This window comes from Hippocampus bargibanti, linkage group LG13, assembly GCF_051943395.1.
Source record: "Hippocampus bargibanti isolate YZ-2025 linkage group LG13, ASM5194339v1, whole genome shotgun sequence".
NCBI lineage: Eukaryota > Metazoa > Chordata > Actinopteri > Syngnathiformes > Syngnathidae > Hippocampus > Hippocampus bargibanti.
This window is the reverse complement of record NC_142746.1, coordinates 674,397-690,747: the sequence shown is the minus strand read 5'-3', so window position 1 is coordinate 690,747 and position 16,351 is coordinate 674,397. Positions and strand designations below refer to the sequence as shown.

General features: G+C 43.2%; 1 protein-coding gene across 2 annotated transcripts in view; it reads left to right on the top strand.

Moving 5' to 3' along the window:
* The window catches only part of LOC148888891 (equilibrative nucleoside transporter 1-like), a 34,498-nt gene that overhangs the window by 13,730 nt on the left and 4,417 nt on the right, over positions 1 to 16,351 (top strand). For both annotated transcript variants that reach the window (XM_089011488.1, XM_089011487.1), the window contains exons 3-14: positions 2,728 to 2,829; positions 5,208 to 5,289; positions 6,612 to 6,799; positions 7,867 to 8,006; positions 8,942 to 9,076; positions 9,145 to 9,242; positions 9,306 to 9,387; positions 10,419 to 10,501; positions 10,621 to 10,726; positions 12,071 to 12,156; positions 13,488 to 13,687; positions 15,245 to 15,377. In XM_089011488.1, the coding sequence (XP_088867614.1) occupies positions 2,801 to 2,829; positions 5,208 to 5,289; positions 6,612 to 6,799; positions 7,867 to 8,006; positions 8,942 to 9,076; positions 9,145 to 9,242; positions 9,306 to 9,387; positions 10,419 to 10,501; positions 10,621 to 10,726; positions 12,071 to 12,156; positions 13,488 to 13,687; positions 15,245 to 15,356 (1,341 nt within the window). In that variant the 5' untranslated portion in view covers positions 2,728 to 2,800 and the 3' untranslated portion in view covers positions 15,357 to 15,377. The remainder of the gene's footprint in view (positions 1 to 2,727; positions 2,830 to 5,207; positions 5,290 to 6,611; positions 6,800 to 7,866; positions 8,007 to 8,941; positions 9,077 to 9,144; positions 9,243 to 9,305; positions 9,388 to 10,418; positions 10,502 to 10,620; positions 10,727 to 12,070; positions 12,157 to 13,487; positions 13,688 to 15,244; positions 15,378 to 16,351) is intronic.

Below are 16,351 nucleotides of genomic sequence, written 5' to 3'. Positions count from 1 at the left end.
GCATAGATAAAACATTCCAATATTCTCAAAATCTTTATTTTTAACACAAAAAAAATTAATTAAATGAATAAATGAAAAAATGAATAAAAAATAAATTAACCAGCAATAAATAAAATAATTATAATGATCATAAGGCAGATAGAGACGACTGAGAAAACCACAGGAAAACTAATTATTTTAATACAGTTTCAAATGTCTGTACAGTGTCTGAAACTCATGACAAAAAGTTAGTGGACACCCGGGCAGACAACTCTGAAAAGTTGCCGGCCCGGCCATTAAGTTGCCTGCCTGATTTTTCACAACTTTTCACAACCCCAAATTTTTTTTATTTTTTTTTAAATTAAAGAAGTACCAACCACAAATGCAACCTTGCCAAATTTATGGTAAATATACCTTGCTGAAGATTTTGCTCCAGCTGTCGCTTAGCGTCATGGCGTACACTGCAACGTTTGCGTTGTGTTGTCTGCTTAACGCTACGAGGACTCCACTCAGCGGCTTTCAAAATTCTGAAGTACACTTTTGAGTCAGGTATGCAAATTGCCAAACGAACGTTCGAAGACGCGAAAAATTATGACACATAATGTTTGTTAAATCCTCTCGCAAATTGCCAAACGAACGTTCGTTTGGCAATTTGCATACTCGGCACCGGCAGCCAATCAGAAGCCTGTTTTGTGCTTCGGACTACACCCAGACTCAAAAGTGTACTTCAGAGTTTTGAAACCTGCTGAGAAAGTGGAGTCCACGTGGCTCATAGTGTTTTGTTTGTGGCTTTTGAGTGATTGAGTAAAACAAATGTTTGATTTGAAAAAAAATTCTCTTTTTTTTTCTTGAAATAGTTGTCGGCACGACGTAAAAGTTGTACGCCGCGGGCCACTGGGCAGACGCTATTTCAAACACTGGTCTGTATACACAGTTCTTTAACCTTTAGCTTTCTTAACATAAATAAAATATTGAACATGAACTGTCCTAAACATGGCTTCTCTTGCCTACTTGTTCAGCTTCACACACAAGTTTCATTCATATCAATCATGCGGGCCACACTAACATTAATCTTTCATATCAAGGCGGGCCGCAAAATATTCTTTCGGGGGCCGCAGTTGGCCTACATGGTCGTTTTTTGTTTTTGTTTTTTTGTGGCCTAAAAACGCCTTACTATACATGGTCATTTTTGGGCTAAAAAGGCCTTACTATAGATCAGGGGTGTCAAAGTTATTTTTTGCCGCGGGCCACATTGTAGTTCTGGTTTCCTCTCGAGGGCCGTTATGAATTTGGGGAAGCCATTAGAATGTTTAAATCCCTTCAAATATTACATATAGAGCACACAGCAAATTAATGAATAACTCGTTTTCAAATCTGAAGTCAAGAATAATGACTTTTATTGTGGTTGACATCCAAAAATATGAAATTTTGGCTCAGATTTTAGCAATCATCATGGAATTTAACAAGTTTGATTTGCTTTCGCGGGCCGAAAAAAATGATGTGGCGGGCCGGATTTGGCCCGCGGGCCTTGACTTTGACACCTGTGCTATAGATGGTCGTTTTTTTGGTACTATACATGGTCTTTTTTTGAGGGGCTAAAAACGCCTTACAATACATGGTCATTTTTGGGCCAAAATGCCTTACTATACACACTATTATATACTATAATCTATACATCGTAATTTTATGAACGAACGTAAAAATAATCACAAATATTTTGAGAGGCCTGTGAAGACTATGTTTTATATACAACATTCTCGTGCGATAATAATAATACGTCTGTGTAAGCTCTCAGTCGTACAGGAGTGGTCCATCGATGAGAAGGTTTCTTCAGCCGTCATCTGTACAAATTTGAAGGTTGCGGACGTTTCGCCTCCTATCCAAGAGGCTTCGTCAGCGAACTAAAGTCTGACTGGTCGTATCGGCCCTTGGATAGGACATGGCGTGCCGGACACAGCTATGTAGGTCCCTACTCTCAGGTTGGAGCAGAGAACCCCTCCCTCACTGAATGTTCCTACATAAATAGGGCAGATACGAGAGACTGACGAAGCTCTTGGAAGGAGGCGAAACGTCCGAAAGCTTCAAATTTGTACAGATGACGGCTGAAGAAACCTTGTCATCGATAATAATAATAATACATTTCATTTCTCAGCGCCTTCTAAAACTCTCAAGGTCACTTTACAGTCACAGGATCAGTTTTTCTGTGGGTGAGCAGCGGCAGCCACATGCGCCAGCGTTCACTCAACCCGGAAGTAACTCAAAGAGATCGAAAGCTAGCTAGCTAGCTAACAGATAGCTAGCCACCCAATATGTTTCCTGACTCAAGCAGCTAGGTAGCTAGCTATATAGTTAATAGATAGATAGCTAGATAGCATGTATTTGACATCCACAGCATCAGAGAGGGCACTTTGTCTTTGTCATTCGTGCATTTGTCATTGTTTTCAAAGAAACCGTTTATAAACCCCCCCTCAAGATCAATAATTTTGATTGTCCCCCGTCCATGAGGACATTTTTTAGTGCGTGAGCTCGTCAACGGAAGCGCTTGCGCAAGTTTGCCACGTGCCGCCGTTTGTGTGATTGGGCCCACTCCAAAGAGGGCGCGCAGCGTGTTTATTCTTTCCCCTTTGAACTTTGAGCGGGGAGTCGTCCCGCGCTAATATTGCCTTTCACTTTGTCTTTATCAGCGACGGCCAAAGTATTTGCGGCGTTTGCCACCGCGGCGCACTTGACCTTATCTTTGTTTTTCAGAGCCGCTGCACCGTCTCGCTCCAAACCGCCCGCCGCCCGCCGCCTTATCGGAGAACGCAAACCAGCGACCGCCATGACCGCCGTCAACTCCCCCAAAGACAAGTAAGCCCAGAGACTTTTTCGACCCTGAAGCGAATCCGTTTGAGCAAATAAGCTTCCTCGTACAGTGATACCTTGGCTTGCGAACTTAATTGGTTCCCAGACAGAGTGTGTCAGGTGAAAAGTGTGTATCCTAAAAATGAATTTCCCATAGGAAACCATTAAAATGAAAATAATCGGTTCCCAGGTCCCCTTATTTTCTACTAAATAAGCCTTAAAACTACACAAAATATTCTCTATTTTATTTATAATAAATGTGTTATTGTATTGTAATGAAAGAGGCGGGGAATAGAGGACAAAAACAAGTCGGCTGCCATTTGCTTGTTAGGAGAACGGGATCGTTCGCGAACGACACATCACTCATTGTGGAAGCTCCGTGTGTATCCCCAAAAATAGTTTGTATGCCAAGGTTAAATTTTCATAAATTTAACATTCGTCAACTGAAAAGTTCGTAAGCCAAGGGGTTCGTAAACCGAGGTATCACTCTATCTCTGTAGCAGTGTGGCGAAAGGGGCCACGGGGGGCACAATAATCCAACTGTTGCATTTTTTGGGGGGACTTATAATGGAGCAAATGCTGTCGTCTTCCAAAGATGAAAACGTCCTTCAAACTCAAGTCTCCTCCTGAATTTTGTTGAGGTCTGCTCAATAATAAAAATAATAAAAATGACAATAATAATCATAATAATAATACATTTGTTTTATTAGCGCCTATATAAGTTTTTCAGTGGGTGAGCAGCGGCAGCCACAAGCGCCAGCGTTCACTCAACCCGGAAGTAACTCAAATAGATAGAAAGCTAGCTAGCTAATAGATAGCCAGCTAGATAGCTAATAGATAGCTAGCTAAAGCGAGAGCTAATAGATTGATGGCTAGAACTAGAGCTAATAGCTAATAGCTAGCTACAGCTAATAATAATAATAATAATACATTTAATTTAGAATTGCCTTTCAAAACTCTCAAGGTCACTTTACAGTCACAGGATAAGTTTTTCAGTGGGTGAGCAGCGGCAGCCACAAGCGCCAGCGTTCACTCAACCCGGAAGTAACTCAAATAGATAGAAAGCTAGCAGCTAGCTAATAGCTCTCTATGATCCAAAACAAACAACGGGAACCGATTTTTGGACTGATTATGTTCAGGGATGACGAATTCAACTCAAAGGATGAAATTGACGATCTGTTCCACCAAAGCCGGAGATGATTTTGGAAGACGTCAAAAGAACCCCTAATTTGGCAAATGCAAGCTTTCTTTTCTTGGCTTGCAAGCATTAGTGTCAGTATTTCACTTTTGATGATTGCTCGTCGGCAATTGTGCTTAAACGGTTTGAAGAACTTTTCATACACTCGGACTCTTTGACATTCACTAAGACTCTGGTTTTTCGTTGAACGTCAGCCTTTGGGGCTGAAATGCCGGCACAATTTGATTTGGAAGCAGGCGTCACGCGCAACCCACTTAAATGGAGCCAACATGCACTTGAATCCATAAGCGTTTGGTTCGGGGCCGCCACCAAAATGGACAAAATCCGACTTCAAGGGACAGTTAGGACGGCGTAAAAAAATCATTGGCAGCGCCCTAGCCAATCTCAAAAACTTACTGCATACTGCAAGAATCGAAACAAGGTCGCGGAAAATCCTACTGGACCCTCCGCACCCTGCCCACCACCTCTTCCAGCTACTACTCTCAAGCAGGCACTAGCGATCCATGCGCACCAAATCCAGCAGATGTTTCAACAGCTTCTTCTCCCGTCGCCACTAACTCTAAACAAATAGAACTGGATAGTGCCTCCTTTCACTTTGACAGCTGTGCACTAAAACATGAACATTTAAAAATAAAATAAGAACAACCAAGTCCAAAAAAATCATTTGTTGACCGTATATAAAGAACAAAAACATGGACGCCAGAGCTGGAATGAATCAACAAGTCAATCGAATTATTTGCCAAACAAAATAAGAATTTGGAGTTGTCTAACTAGCTAGCTGGTTATCTATTAGTCATCTATTAGCTAGCTAGCTAACTTGATCTATTTGAATTATTACCAACCGGTTGAGTGAACGCTGGCGCATGTGGCTGCCGCTGCTCACCCACAGAAAAAACTGATCCTGTGACTGTAAAGTGACCTTGGGAGTTTTGAAAGGCACTGATAAATGAAATGTATTATTATTATTATCATCATCATCATCATCATTAGCATTAGCATTACATATTATTATTATTATTATTATTATTATTATTATTATTATTATTATTATTATTATTATTATACTAGTGCAGCATGTTCTACCGTAGACAAATTACTTGTGTGTTCTCCATACCAGGTTATAAAGATGAATCTGATTCTGATTGAATAGAAAATGGGTGGGTTGGTTGTCTTGTTTGTTTTTCAGGTACAATGCTGTGTGGCTGATTTTGTTCATCCTGGGCTTGGGAACGCTCCTGCCTTGGAACTTCTTCATGACCGCCACCATGGTAGGCCAAAAGTCGCATGCTGGTGAACAAAAGAGAGTACAGTGATACCTCGGGTTACGAACGCCTCGTCTCATGAACGTTTCGGCTTACAGACGTTATATTCACGAGAATTTAATCTTGGTGTACAAACTAATTTTCAGGATACACACGGAGCGCCACAATGAGTGATGTGTCGTTCGCAAATGAGCCCCTTCTCCTAACAATAAAATGGCAACCGACTATTTTTTGTCCTCTATTTCCTGCCCCCAGCCTTCGGTTAAAATCGCACGTGATTGGTCAAGAACGCAGCAGTCAGGGGGTGGTGGTTACAGAAACACAGAGCTGCAAATAAAATAGATAGGCAGACGACAGAGAGCGAGTGGGAAAATGGATAGAAAACACCGTGAAATTTGGACTCGTTTCAACTTCATTGATAGTTCAAAAGCAGAGTGTAGACTGCAAGGTTAAAATATCCCATCAATCAGGCTCCACAAATAACATATGCAAGCCATCTGTACACTTGATGCAAAAAGCTACCAACCCAGCTAAACAGAGCACAATTAATGAGGAACTAGGTAAAATTATCGCAGAGAAAGCAGGGCAACTTCACTCGGATATCGTCAACAGGCAACCTGGAAGTTCGTCATCCATTGATGATTTCAAGGCTACCCACGGATGGTTTGAGAACTTTAAGCGTCGTACAGGGATTCACAGTGTCATTCGTCATGGTGAGACAGCCAGTTCTGACGATAAAGCTTACAAGGAATCATTCCTCAAGATGGTGGAAGAAGAAGGCTACGTTCCTCATCAAGTGTTTAATGCTGATGAAACTGGACACTCCATTCCATCAAGCCATCAACGACCATCACAAAGGTCAATAAAACCACTTTATTATATAGTACAGTTTATTTCTTTAATTACAATATCATATCACATTTATTATACATAAAATGAGGTATATTTTGTGTAGTTTTAAGGCTTAGAACATCAGAAAGTAGAAAATGATGTTTTATGGGGAATTGGGATGGATTATTCTCATTTTAATTGTTTCCAATGGGAAATTAATGTTTGGGATACACATTTTTGCCTTACACACTGTCTGGGAACCAATTAAGTTTGTAAGACAAGGTATCACTTTGCGCATCCGCAAATGATACGAGTAACGGAGCGGTTGGCTTTTTTATTTTTTTGTCCTCCATCGCCGCGCACGGAACAAACTTTTGAAACTTGAGTTTGCGCGGCTGCGCCGGTTGATGGAAATGTGTTTATTTTTCGGGCGGAGCGAATTTCCGTTTGCCAAAAATCGTTGTTGTCGAACGCTGAGCGTCTATGCGTGTTGGCAGTACTTCACCAGCAGACTGAAGGATCCACCAAGCGGGGACCTCCTCAACTGGACGGCCAACGGCACGCTGGACGGCGACGGCGGAGACTCCCGCAACATCCTGGAGGCCAAGTTCAACAACGTGATGACCTTGTGCGCCATGGTGCCCTTGCTGCTCTTCACCTGCCTCAACTCCTTCATCCACCAGAGGTAAACAAGGGGGCAACTTCTGGAGTCCATTGCATTAGCCTTTATGAGCCTCGCCGCGGAGACGTTGACAATTCACAGCAGAAAAATGAGAAAAGGAAGAAGTAGAAAAACCAAATACAGGAGCTGCTGGAAAGAGGCTGGGATTTTGGACTTGATGGCTGCTGCCAGTAGTTGTCAGACATGTAGTGTCGCATACAGTATAAGGCGCACCTGCGTATAAGTCGTGGGGGTTATCATTTGAAGAAAATCAAGTCTTTTGGGTACGCCTTACACAGCGAAAATTACGCTATGTAATATTCCGATGAGCGTGATCGCTCTCGCGTTGCTCTGCAAGCATTTTATTCATAACAGACAATCCGCTTCAATTCCAAGACGCAACAGTTTTTTTTTTTATCCCTTTGCACTCGCTGCCTTTCGGAGGCTCAAAACAGAAATTTTCCTATCAGGTATTTTTAAATACAGAGAAGTCTCGTTATATCGATATTCTCGGGAGTCGGAAAAAATGTCGATATAACCCGACTATCGATGTATCCGTCCTGCGCCGAACTGCATGAAAAGGGGGCGGGGCAACACGTAAATGGGGGATCTTTGATACGTCATGTCATTTTATCATTGGGTTCATGGATTGCGTATCTAGCATGCTTTTTGTACAGTAGTGAAGTGAAAAATAAACTTGTGCATCAAATAAAAACACTTTTGAATGACTATTTCAGTTCAAAAATGCAACCAATGCAAAATCCTCACGTTGTTCTATTCACACGAAACCACGAACGCCGGCATGTACAAATATATGAAAAACTGTGATTGTTGCAAGCGATAAAGATATCTGAATGCAACACAATTAAATACATGGATGGAAAACCAAAACTGCATCGTTTACATGACAAGGCTGGTAAGAGCACTTGCTGACGACTCCCTACTCAGCCGCCATCTTGGACGTCCGTGTTTGCTTCAATGTTGGAGCTTCTACCTTGTTCCCCTCAGCTGGGATGTCCTCGCCGACTCCTCTTCCAGCCGATCATATCGGCGGCTGTTGAAACGTTGACATTTGTTGTTGTTTTTTTCAGGGTCTCTCAGAAGCTGCGCATCTCGGGCAGCCTGACGGTCATCCTGGCGGTCTTCCTGCTGACGGCGCTGCTGGTCAAGGTGGACGTGGCCCCTCTGCCCTTCTTCATCCTCACCATGGTCAAGATCGTCTTCATCAACTGTGAGTGGCTGCTCAATCAACTCGGAGGCCGTCCGAGTTCGTTTTGCCGTGTTGTCGTGATGTGTCGTTCGCGAACGAGCCGGTTCTTAGAGCCGGATCTCTGAAGTGAACGAACAAGGAGCTGGAAATGGGAGCTGACTTTTTTGTCCTCTATTCCCCGCCCCCAGTCTTCGATTAAAGCCGCACGTGATTGGTCGATATCCGTGGTAGAGGAGGGAGGGGAGAATTACAGACACACACAGCAGTGAGGAGAAGGGTGGGGGGTTAGGGTAGACAGGTGGACAAATGTTATTGCATAATAATAATCATAAAGTCAAAGTCAGCTTTATTGTCAAATATGCTAATATGCATTACATACAGCACAATAATAATAATAATAATAATACATTTCATTTCTAAGCGCCTTTCAAAACTCTCAAGGTCAATTTACAGTCACAGGATATGTTTTTCTGTGGGTGAGCACTGGCAGCCACATGCACCAGCGTTCACTCAACCCTGAAGTAACTCAAATAGATAGAAAGCTAGCTAGCTAAGGATAACAAATAAATAGCTAATAGGTAGCCAAATAGCCGCCAGCTCGACAGCTAACAGCCAGTCAGATAGACAGCCAATAGCTAGCTAGCTAATGCATCGCAAATAGATAGCCAGATAGCTTACAGCTAGACAGCTAATAGCTAGCCAGCTAGCTAATGGATAGCTAATAGATAACCAGATAGCCAACAGCTTACAGCTAGACAGCTAATAGCTAGCTGGCTAGCTAATGGATAGCAACTAGATAGCGAATAGATAGCCAACAGCTAGACAGCTAATAGCTAGCCAGCTAGCTAATTGATAGTTAATAAATAGCTAATAGATAGCCAGCTTGACAGAGACTGAGGAGGGGGTCAGTGATTGGCCAAACGCCGACGCTCTCTCTCTCCATGTGTCATCCGCAGCGTTCGGGGCGATTCTGCAGGGGAGCCTGTTCGGACTGGCGGGGATCCTGCCCGCCTCCTACACCACGCCCATCATGAGCGGCCAGGGCCTCGCCGGGACCTTTGCCGCCTTCTCCATGATCTGCGCCCTGGCCTGTATGGGGGGGGGGGTTTTCGATGCGGGCGCGGGAGGCGGGTGGTGACCAATTGCCATCTGGTTTCAGCCGGCTCGGCCCTGCGTGACAGCGCCTTCGGCTACTTCATCACGGCCTGCTTGGTGGTGGTGGTGGCCATGGTCTCCTACGTGGTCCTGCCCAGGATGGTAAGCGCCCCCCCTCGCCCGTCTCGCTTTTTCACCGCCCGCAACCTTGCGCCCGCCTTGTAGGAGTTCTTCCGTTCCTACGTGGCGAGCGGTGGGACCCGGTCGGCTGCCGACGACGAGAACATGATGGACCTCCTCAAGCCAGGTAGGCGGGCGCCCGTCCGTCCTTTGACCGCCCGCCAGTATTCATTCATTATTATTATTATTATTATTGTTATTATTATTAGCTATATATTAGCTAGCTATCGTTCGATCTATATTAGTTACGTATTATTGTTATTATTATTATTAGCTATCTATTAGCTTGCTAGCTAGCTTTCTATCTATATGAGTTATGTATTATTGTTGCTCACCCAAAAAAACATCCTGTGACTGTAAAGTGACCTTGAGAGTTTTGAAAGGCGCTTAGAAATACAATGGGTTATTGTTATTATTATTATTAGCTATCTATTAGCTAGATAGCTTTCTATCTATATTAGTTACGTATTATTGTTATTATTAGCTAGCTAGCTTTCTATCTATATGAGTTACGTATTATTGTTATTATTAGCTATCTATTATCTAGCTAGCTAGCTTTCTATCTATTTGAGTTACGTATTAGTTTCTCACCCAAAAAAAAAACATCCTGTGACTGTAAAGTGACCTTGAGAGTTTTGAAAGCCGCTTAGAAATGAAATGGATTATTGTTATTATTATTAGCTATCTATTAGCTAGCCAGCTTTATATCTATATCAGTTACATATTATTGTTATTATTTTAGCTATCTATTAGCTAGCTAGCTTTCTATCTATATGAGTTACATATTATTGTTGCTCACCCAAAAAAACATGCAGTGACCTTGAGAGTTTTGAAAGCCGCTTAGAAATGAAATGGATTATTGTTATTATTATTAGTGATCTATTAGCTAGCAAGCTCGATTTCTATCTATATGAGTTACGTATTATTGTTATTATTATTAGCTACCTGTTAGCTAGCTAGCTTTCTATCTATATGAGTTATGTATTATTGTTATTATTATGAGCTATCTATTAGTTAGCTAGCTTTCTATCCATATGAGTTACGTATTATTGTTGCTCACCCCCAAAAAAAAGACATCCTGTGACTGTGAAGTGACCTTGAGAGTTTTGAAAGGCACTTATAGATGAAATGTATTATTATTTGTATTCATTGCCGCAGAAAACGGCGCCAAGTCTCCTGCGGCCAGTCCGGCAGAAGACCGGGACAGAGGGAGTGTCTCCGTGCTCCAAATATTCCGCAAGGTAAAAAAAAATGCGCCCATGCCCCTTCGTGCAACTCGAACTGTGGCAAAATGGCCGCCCTTGTTCTCGGCGGAGAGGGCGGGGCTTGAAATGCTCATTCCGTTTTGTCGCGGCTGAAGATCTGGGGAATGGCGCTGTCCGTGTGCTTGGTCTTCACCGTCACCATCGGGACCTTCCCGGCCGTCACCGTCGACGTTAAGTCCACCTTGGCCAACGACACCTGGGGTGAGTTTGCAGTCGCGTCCGTCGCCTGTCACTTTACAGTCACAGGATCAGTTTTTCTGTGGGTGAGCAGCGGCGGTCACATGCGCCTGTGTTCACTCAACCCGGAAGTAACTCAAATAGAAAGATAGCTAGCTAATAAATCGCTAACAGATAGCTAGCTAGGCCTTCACTCAACCCGGATGTAACTCAGATAGAAGGCTAGCTAGCCAATAGACAGCTAATAGATAGTTAAGTAACTGTGATAGAAAGATAGCCAGCTAATAGATCGCTAACAGATAGCTAGCTAGGCCTTCACTCAACCCGGATGTAACTCAGATAGAAGGCTAGCTAGCTAATAGACAGGTAATAGATAGTTAAGTAACTCGGATAGAAAGATAGCTAGCTAATATATATCTAACAGATAGCTAGCTAGGCCTTCACTCAACCTGGATGTCACTCGGATAGAAAGATAGCTAGCTAATATATATCTAACAGATAGCTAGCTAGGCCTTCACTCAACCTGGATGTCACTCAGATAGAAAGCTAGCTAGCTAATAGACAGCTAAATAAATGTGTACAAACATGACCCCCCCAAAAAAAAGCCAGATAGCTATTGTACAGTATTCCAGTAGACAAAGAGAATAGACTTAGCACAATACGTCTACATAAACAAAAGTCAAAAGAACAAAAAAAACTAAATAACAAATAACATGACAACACAAAGAGTCATCCATTTTTCAGCACGTGCTGCACGTGCTGTACCCTTTGTGACATGAAGCAGTTCTAGATGAAAGTGGAGGGGATCAAAGTGCTAATGTAATCCAAACATTTAATATTATTATTATTATTATTATTATTATTATTATTATTATTATTATTATTATTATTATTATTATTATTATTATTATGATGATGATAATAATGCAATTAATTTCTAAGCGCCTTTCAAAACTCTCAAGGTCACTTTACAGTCACAGGAGAAGTTTTTCTGTGGGTGAGCAGCGGCAGCCACATGCGCCTTCGTCCGCTTTTGGCTATCTATTATCTACCTAGCTGCAATTCCATTAAATATCTATCCAGCTAGCTGTCTATTAACTGGCTGGCTAGTTAGCTGGCTATCTATTAGCTATCTATCCAGCTGGCTAGTTATCTATTAGCTGCCTAGCTGGTCGGCTGGCTATCTATTAACTATCAATTGGCTATCTAGCTAGCTGGCTGACTATTTATTAGCTATCTATTGGCTAACTGGCTAGTTGGCTGGCTATCTTTCAGCTATCTATTTCAGCTTTCGAAACCTTGGTCTCTTCTTAGTCTCAGTCTCGTTTAGCGTCCTTGCGGCCATGTCAACAGAAGTTGTCTTTTCAGATCAATATTTCGTCCCCGTGGCGTGTTTCCTCCTCTTCAACGTGATGGACTGGGCGGGCCGCAGTCTGACCGCCTTCTGCATGTGGGTCAGTAAGCAATTGCCGTATGATCAAGGCCTTCAAAATGGATGCGGAAACGTTCCCTCTGTAATGAAATGAGCAAATCGTATTTGCTTGTTCGACGAGTGATGCCTGGCTATAGACCAAAGGAGCATGCGCTGCTGCAAGTCAGCCATTTCTCTTTATTCAGCTTCTTGTAGACGTGTAAAGCTTCCTCTCCCACAACGTGCAAAAACACAGATGCTTTCATCATGGAAGCTTTACGTCCACCCACAGCTCTGCAGCTAACAGATAACGTGGCTGAAAACTGGAAAAGATTCAAGCAACGTTTTGAACTGTATTTGTCTGCGATTGGAGCCGATGAAAGCATCCATGTTTTTGTACGTTGTGGGAGAGGAAGCTACAAGAAGCTGAAGAAAGAGAAATGTCAGGTAGGTGCACCAGAATTGACGTGTGCCTCTCGTGGGCTCTCAGCTGACTGACTTGCAGCAGCGCATGCTCCTTTGGTCTATAGCCAGGCATCACTAGTCGAACAAGCAAATGCGATTTGCTCATATCATTGCATCTCCTTTTCTTAATTTAAAGGACAACCGACACATCCGGAGAAGTTGCGTCCATAATTTGTAAAATGACTTATATATACTGAGCGCATTTTACAAAGATTCCATGGCAGATAGCTATACAGTAAAGTCTCGTTATATCGATATTCAAGAGAGTCCGAAAAAATATCGATATAACCGGGACTATCGATATATCCGACCCTGTTTGCATGTAATTTTCTCCGTGCGTGCATAGAAAAAGTATCGATATAACCGGGACTATCGATATATCCGATATCAATATAACGAGACTTTACTGTATTTTACGTTTTAAGACTCCCGCTAAATATTCAGGAAGTCTTGTTTTTGAGTTGATGACGATGCCCGAAGTGACGTCACGGAGGGAACGCACCACCCTGACCGAGAAAGCGACACACAATGCATTTTGGGTACTTTTTTTCATCTGAAAACACTGTGTCTGTGTAAGCTCTCAGTGGTACAGGAGTGGTCCATCGATGAAAAGGTTTCTTCAGCCGTCATGTGTACAAATTTGAAGGTGTCGGACGTTTCGAATCTGGCCAGTTTTTGAGCTCATTTTGTGGCAGTTTTGGGACACTTGAAGTCATTTTTATTGTTGCTTTGCATGTGACTAAAAATATCAGCCTGCGTGTTTTGGCCATTTTAGATGCTATAAACCGTTTTTCTGATGTCAGTTAGGAAACAAAAAAAATGGTGTCGGTTGTCCTTTAATTGTTTACTTTGAACAAATGTAATGATGTCAATTTGTTTGTGTTTTTTGGGTTTGCGTCCGTGCGGCAGCCCGGCAAGGACAGCCGTTGGCTCCCGGCCCTGGTGGCGGCGCGGCTGGCGTTTGTGCCGCTCTTTATGCTGTGCAACGTGCAGCCCCGCCGCTACCTGCCCGTCTTGTTCGCGCACGACGGCTGCTACGTGGCCTTCATGGTGCTCTTCTCCTTTTCCAACGGCTACCTGGCCAGCCTCTGCATGTGCTTCGGACCCAAGTGAGTCACGTAACGGAGCCTGCGCAAATTCACAACGTGAACTGTCGCTTCATCGCTTTTCAGCCTCCGCTGATTGATTTTATTGATCCAGGGATAAGAATTTTCCGCCGATTGGACAAAATGAACTAAATATGTATTCTCTTTTTTTTCCGCTGTTCATTTCCCGTTTGGGCTTGTGTTGGCGGAAAGCGCCATTTTGATTGGATGATCTTGATTGTGTCGAAACAGGTAAACGCTCCCTTTTAAATAAGCGGACAAATCAGGTTGAAGGATTTGCCTTTGTGGAGATAACCGCTTCTAATTTGACAGATTCTAATTTGCAATGAAACAATACCATCAATCGTTGAATGTCAGTGCCATTTTGACAAGCCCCATGCTAACGTTAGCATCAATATACTACCGTGAAAGGCAGCGGAAAGCAAGCGTGCAAGCTAATCAGCAATGTGCTGGCTAGCTAGCAGTAACCTTGCATATGTACCCGGCAAATTGACACACACACCTACCTACATATATACAGTGAGACCTCAACTTACGAACACCTTATATTACGAACTTTTCATCTTATGAACGTCAAATTAATGAAAATTAAACCTTATAATAAGCACTATTTTCATATTACACATCCACCACGGCTGGAACACCAAAGCACACGACCTTCGGATCTGCCGGACTGATATTCGGCGGACGCACACGACCGAACAGCGCTCCAGCCAGCGCTACATTCCACAGAAGTGATTGGCTAAAGGGTAGAGTCATGTGTCATGGTAAGCCAATTAGAGCTAGTGTTTTCACACACACCGGGACAGCGTGTCAATAGTCACGCTAAATTGTCACGTGCGAGTTGACAGCTGGGGCGGGGCCGCCGCTCGCGACACTTCAAATTCATTTCAACGAATCACTGTCACCTCACTGGTGACATGATTACGACGGAAGTGACTCGCTGTGTCTTGTGCTGGCAAATCCAACAGTTTGCTTTGCACGAGGTGATTGTTAGACGCAATCGCGTAAGTTTGTTGCTTTCCGGTTTCCGATTGCAAGTGTGCCATTTTATTCGCCCCGCCCGCCTTCTTTTGTCGCGTTTTATTCCGCGTCCGTGGAATCATCGGACTCGCGCCTTTTGTTGTCATAAAATCTCTGCCAGTACCTACGGGACTCGAAGTGAATGCAGATGACATCGAGGAGCTTGTTGCTGACCATAATGAGTTTATACCGTTTATTTATTTAATTATAATACCATAGCACATTTATTATACATGAAATAAGGTATATTTTGTGTAGTTTTAAGGCTTAGAAAATTATGTTTTATGGGGACCTGGGAACGGATTATTCTCATGTTAATGGTTTCCTTTTGGGAGACACACATTTCGCCTAACACACTGTTTGGGAACCAATTAAGTTCGTAAGCCAAAGTATCACTGTATATATATGCATGTGTGTGCCCCCCCACCTTTTTTTTTTTAGACTTTTTTTCTCATTTGTCATTCTCATCCCTGTTGATCACATTTGAAGTCAAGATGCTTTCTGAATCTGAAGCCAATATCATGTTGCTGTGTACAGGAAAGTGTCGCAGCATGAGGCGGAGACGGCGGGAGCCGTCATGGCCTTCTTCCTGTCCCTGGGCCTGGCGCTGGGGGCCGCCATCTCCTTCGCCTTCCGCGCCATGATCTAAAATGGCCGCCGCCGCCAGCAAGTATTTAAAAAGGAGCGCATGTAACGAACGCTATTGCCCGTGGGGGGGGGGGGGGGGGGGGTGATGTGAGGGGGTTCTGGAGAGAAAGAGCCTTACCGTGGCGACCAAATAACCTGGAAACTAAAAAAAAAAAAAAAACGACGTTGAGCTGACGGGATGGTTCTCGACAGGCTAAGTTTGCTAACCATTAATGACATTTTTAAATTGAAATTGTGGCAGTCGACTGACTGACTTGGTGAAGGAAGGGCTTCTTTCACATTTTTAGGAACAAGGTCTACTTTGCTGTATTTTTAAGGGTTTTGTTTTCTATTTGTTTACACCAAAATTTTTATCTCTACATTTTTCCATTCGTACATTTTCTGCATCGCTTTATCCTATCCCATTCGTCTCCGGACATGAGGCGGGGGACACCCTGAAGCAGTTGCCATCCAGACACTCAGAGACAACCAACCATCCGCGCTTACCCCTCGGGACAATCTGGAGTGTTCGATCGCATGTTTTTGGAATGTGGGAGGAAACCGGAGGACCCGGAGAAAACCCACGCGGGCCCGGTGAGAACATGCAAACTCCGCACAGGGAGGCTGGACCGGGTCTTGAACTTACGACCTCTGCACTGTGAAGTCAGTCACTTTGTTTATTTATTTATTTTTTGACGTGGACTTCAGAAAAAAACCTTGAGCAAAGCAGACGTTTCTCCTTGTTTTAGCATGCGTGCTAATCCTCAGTACTTTGACACGAGTCTTCTGTGGTGAAAGGACTGAAAGGGACTTATTTGTCCTAAATTGAGTGTGTAGGCAGGAGGTTTGGGACTCATTTGATCACAAATGTCTTGATGCGTTCAGATAATTTAGCTGGAGTTGTCAACAACTTCACTGTAAAATTAGAACTTTTTATTCTTAGAGACTGGCTTGTATTCCATTTCTTCACCATTTATCCCATGTCATCTTTGAGATGCTGCCTATTTTCTCACAAAC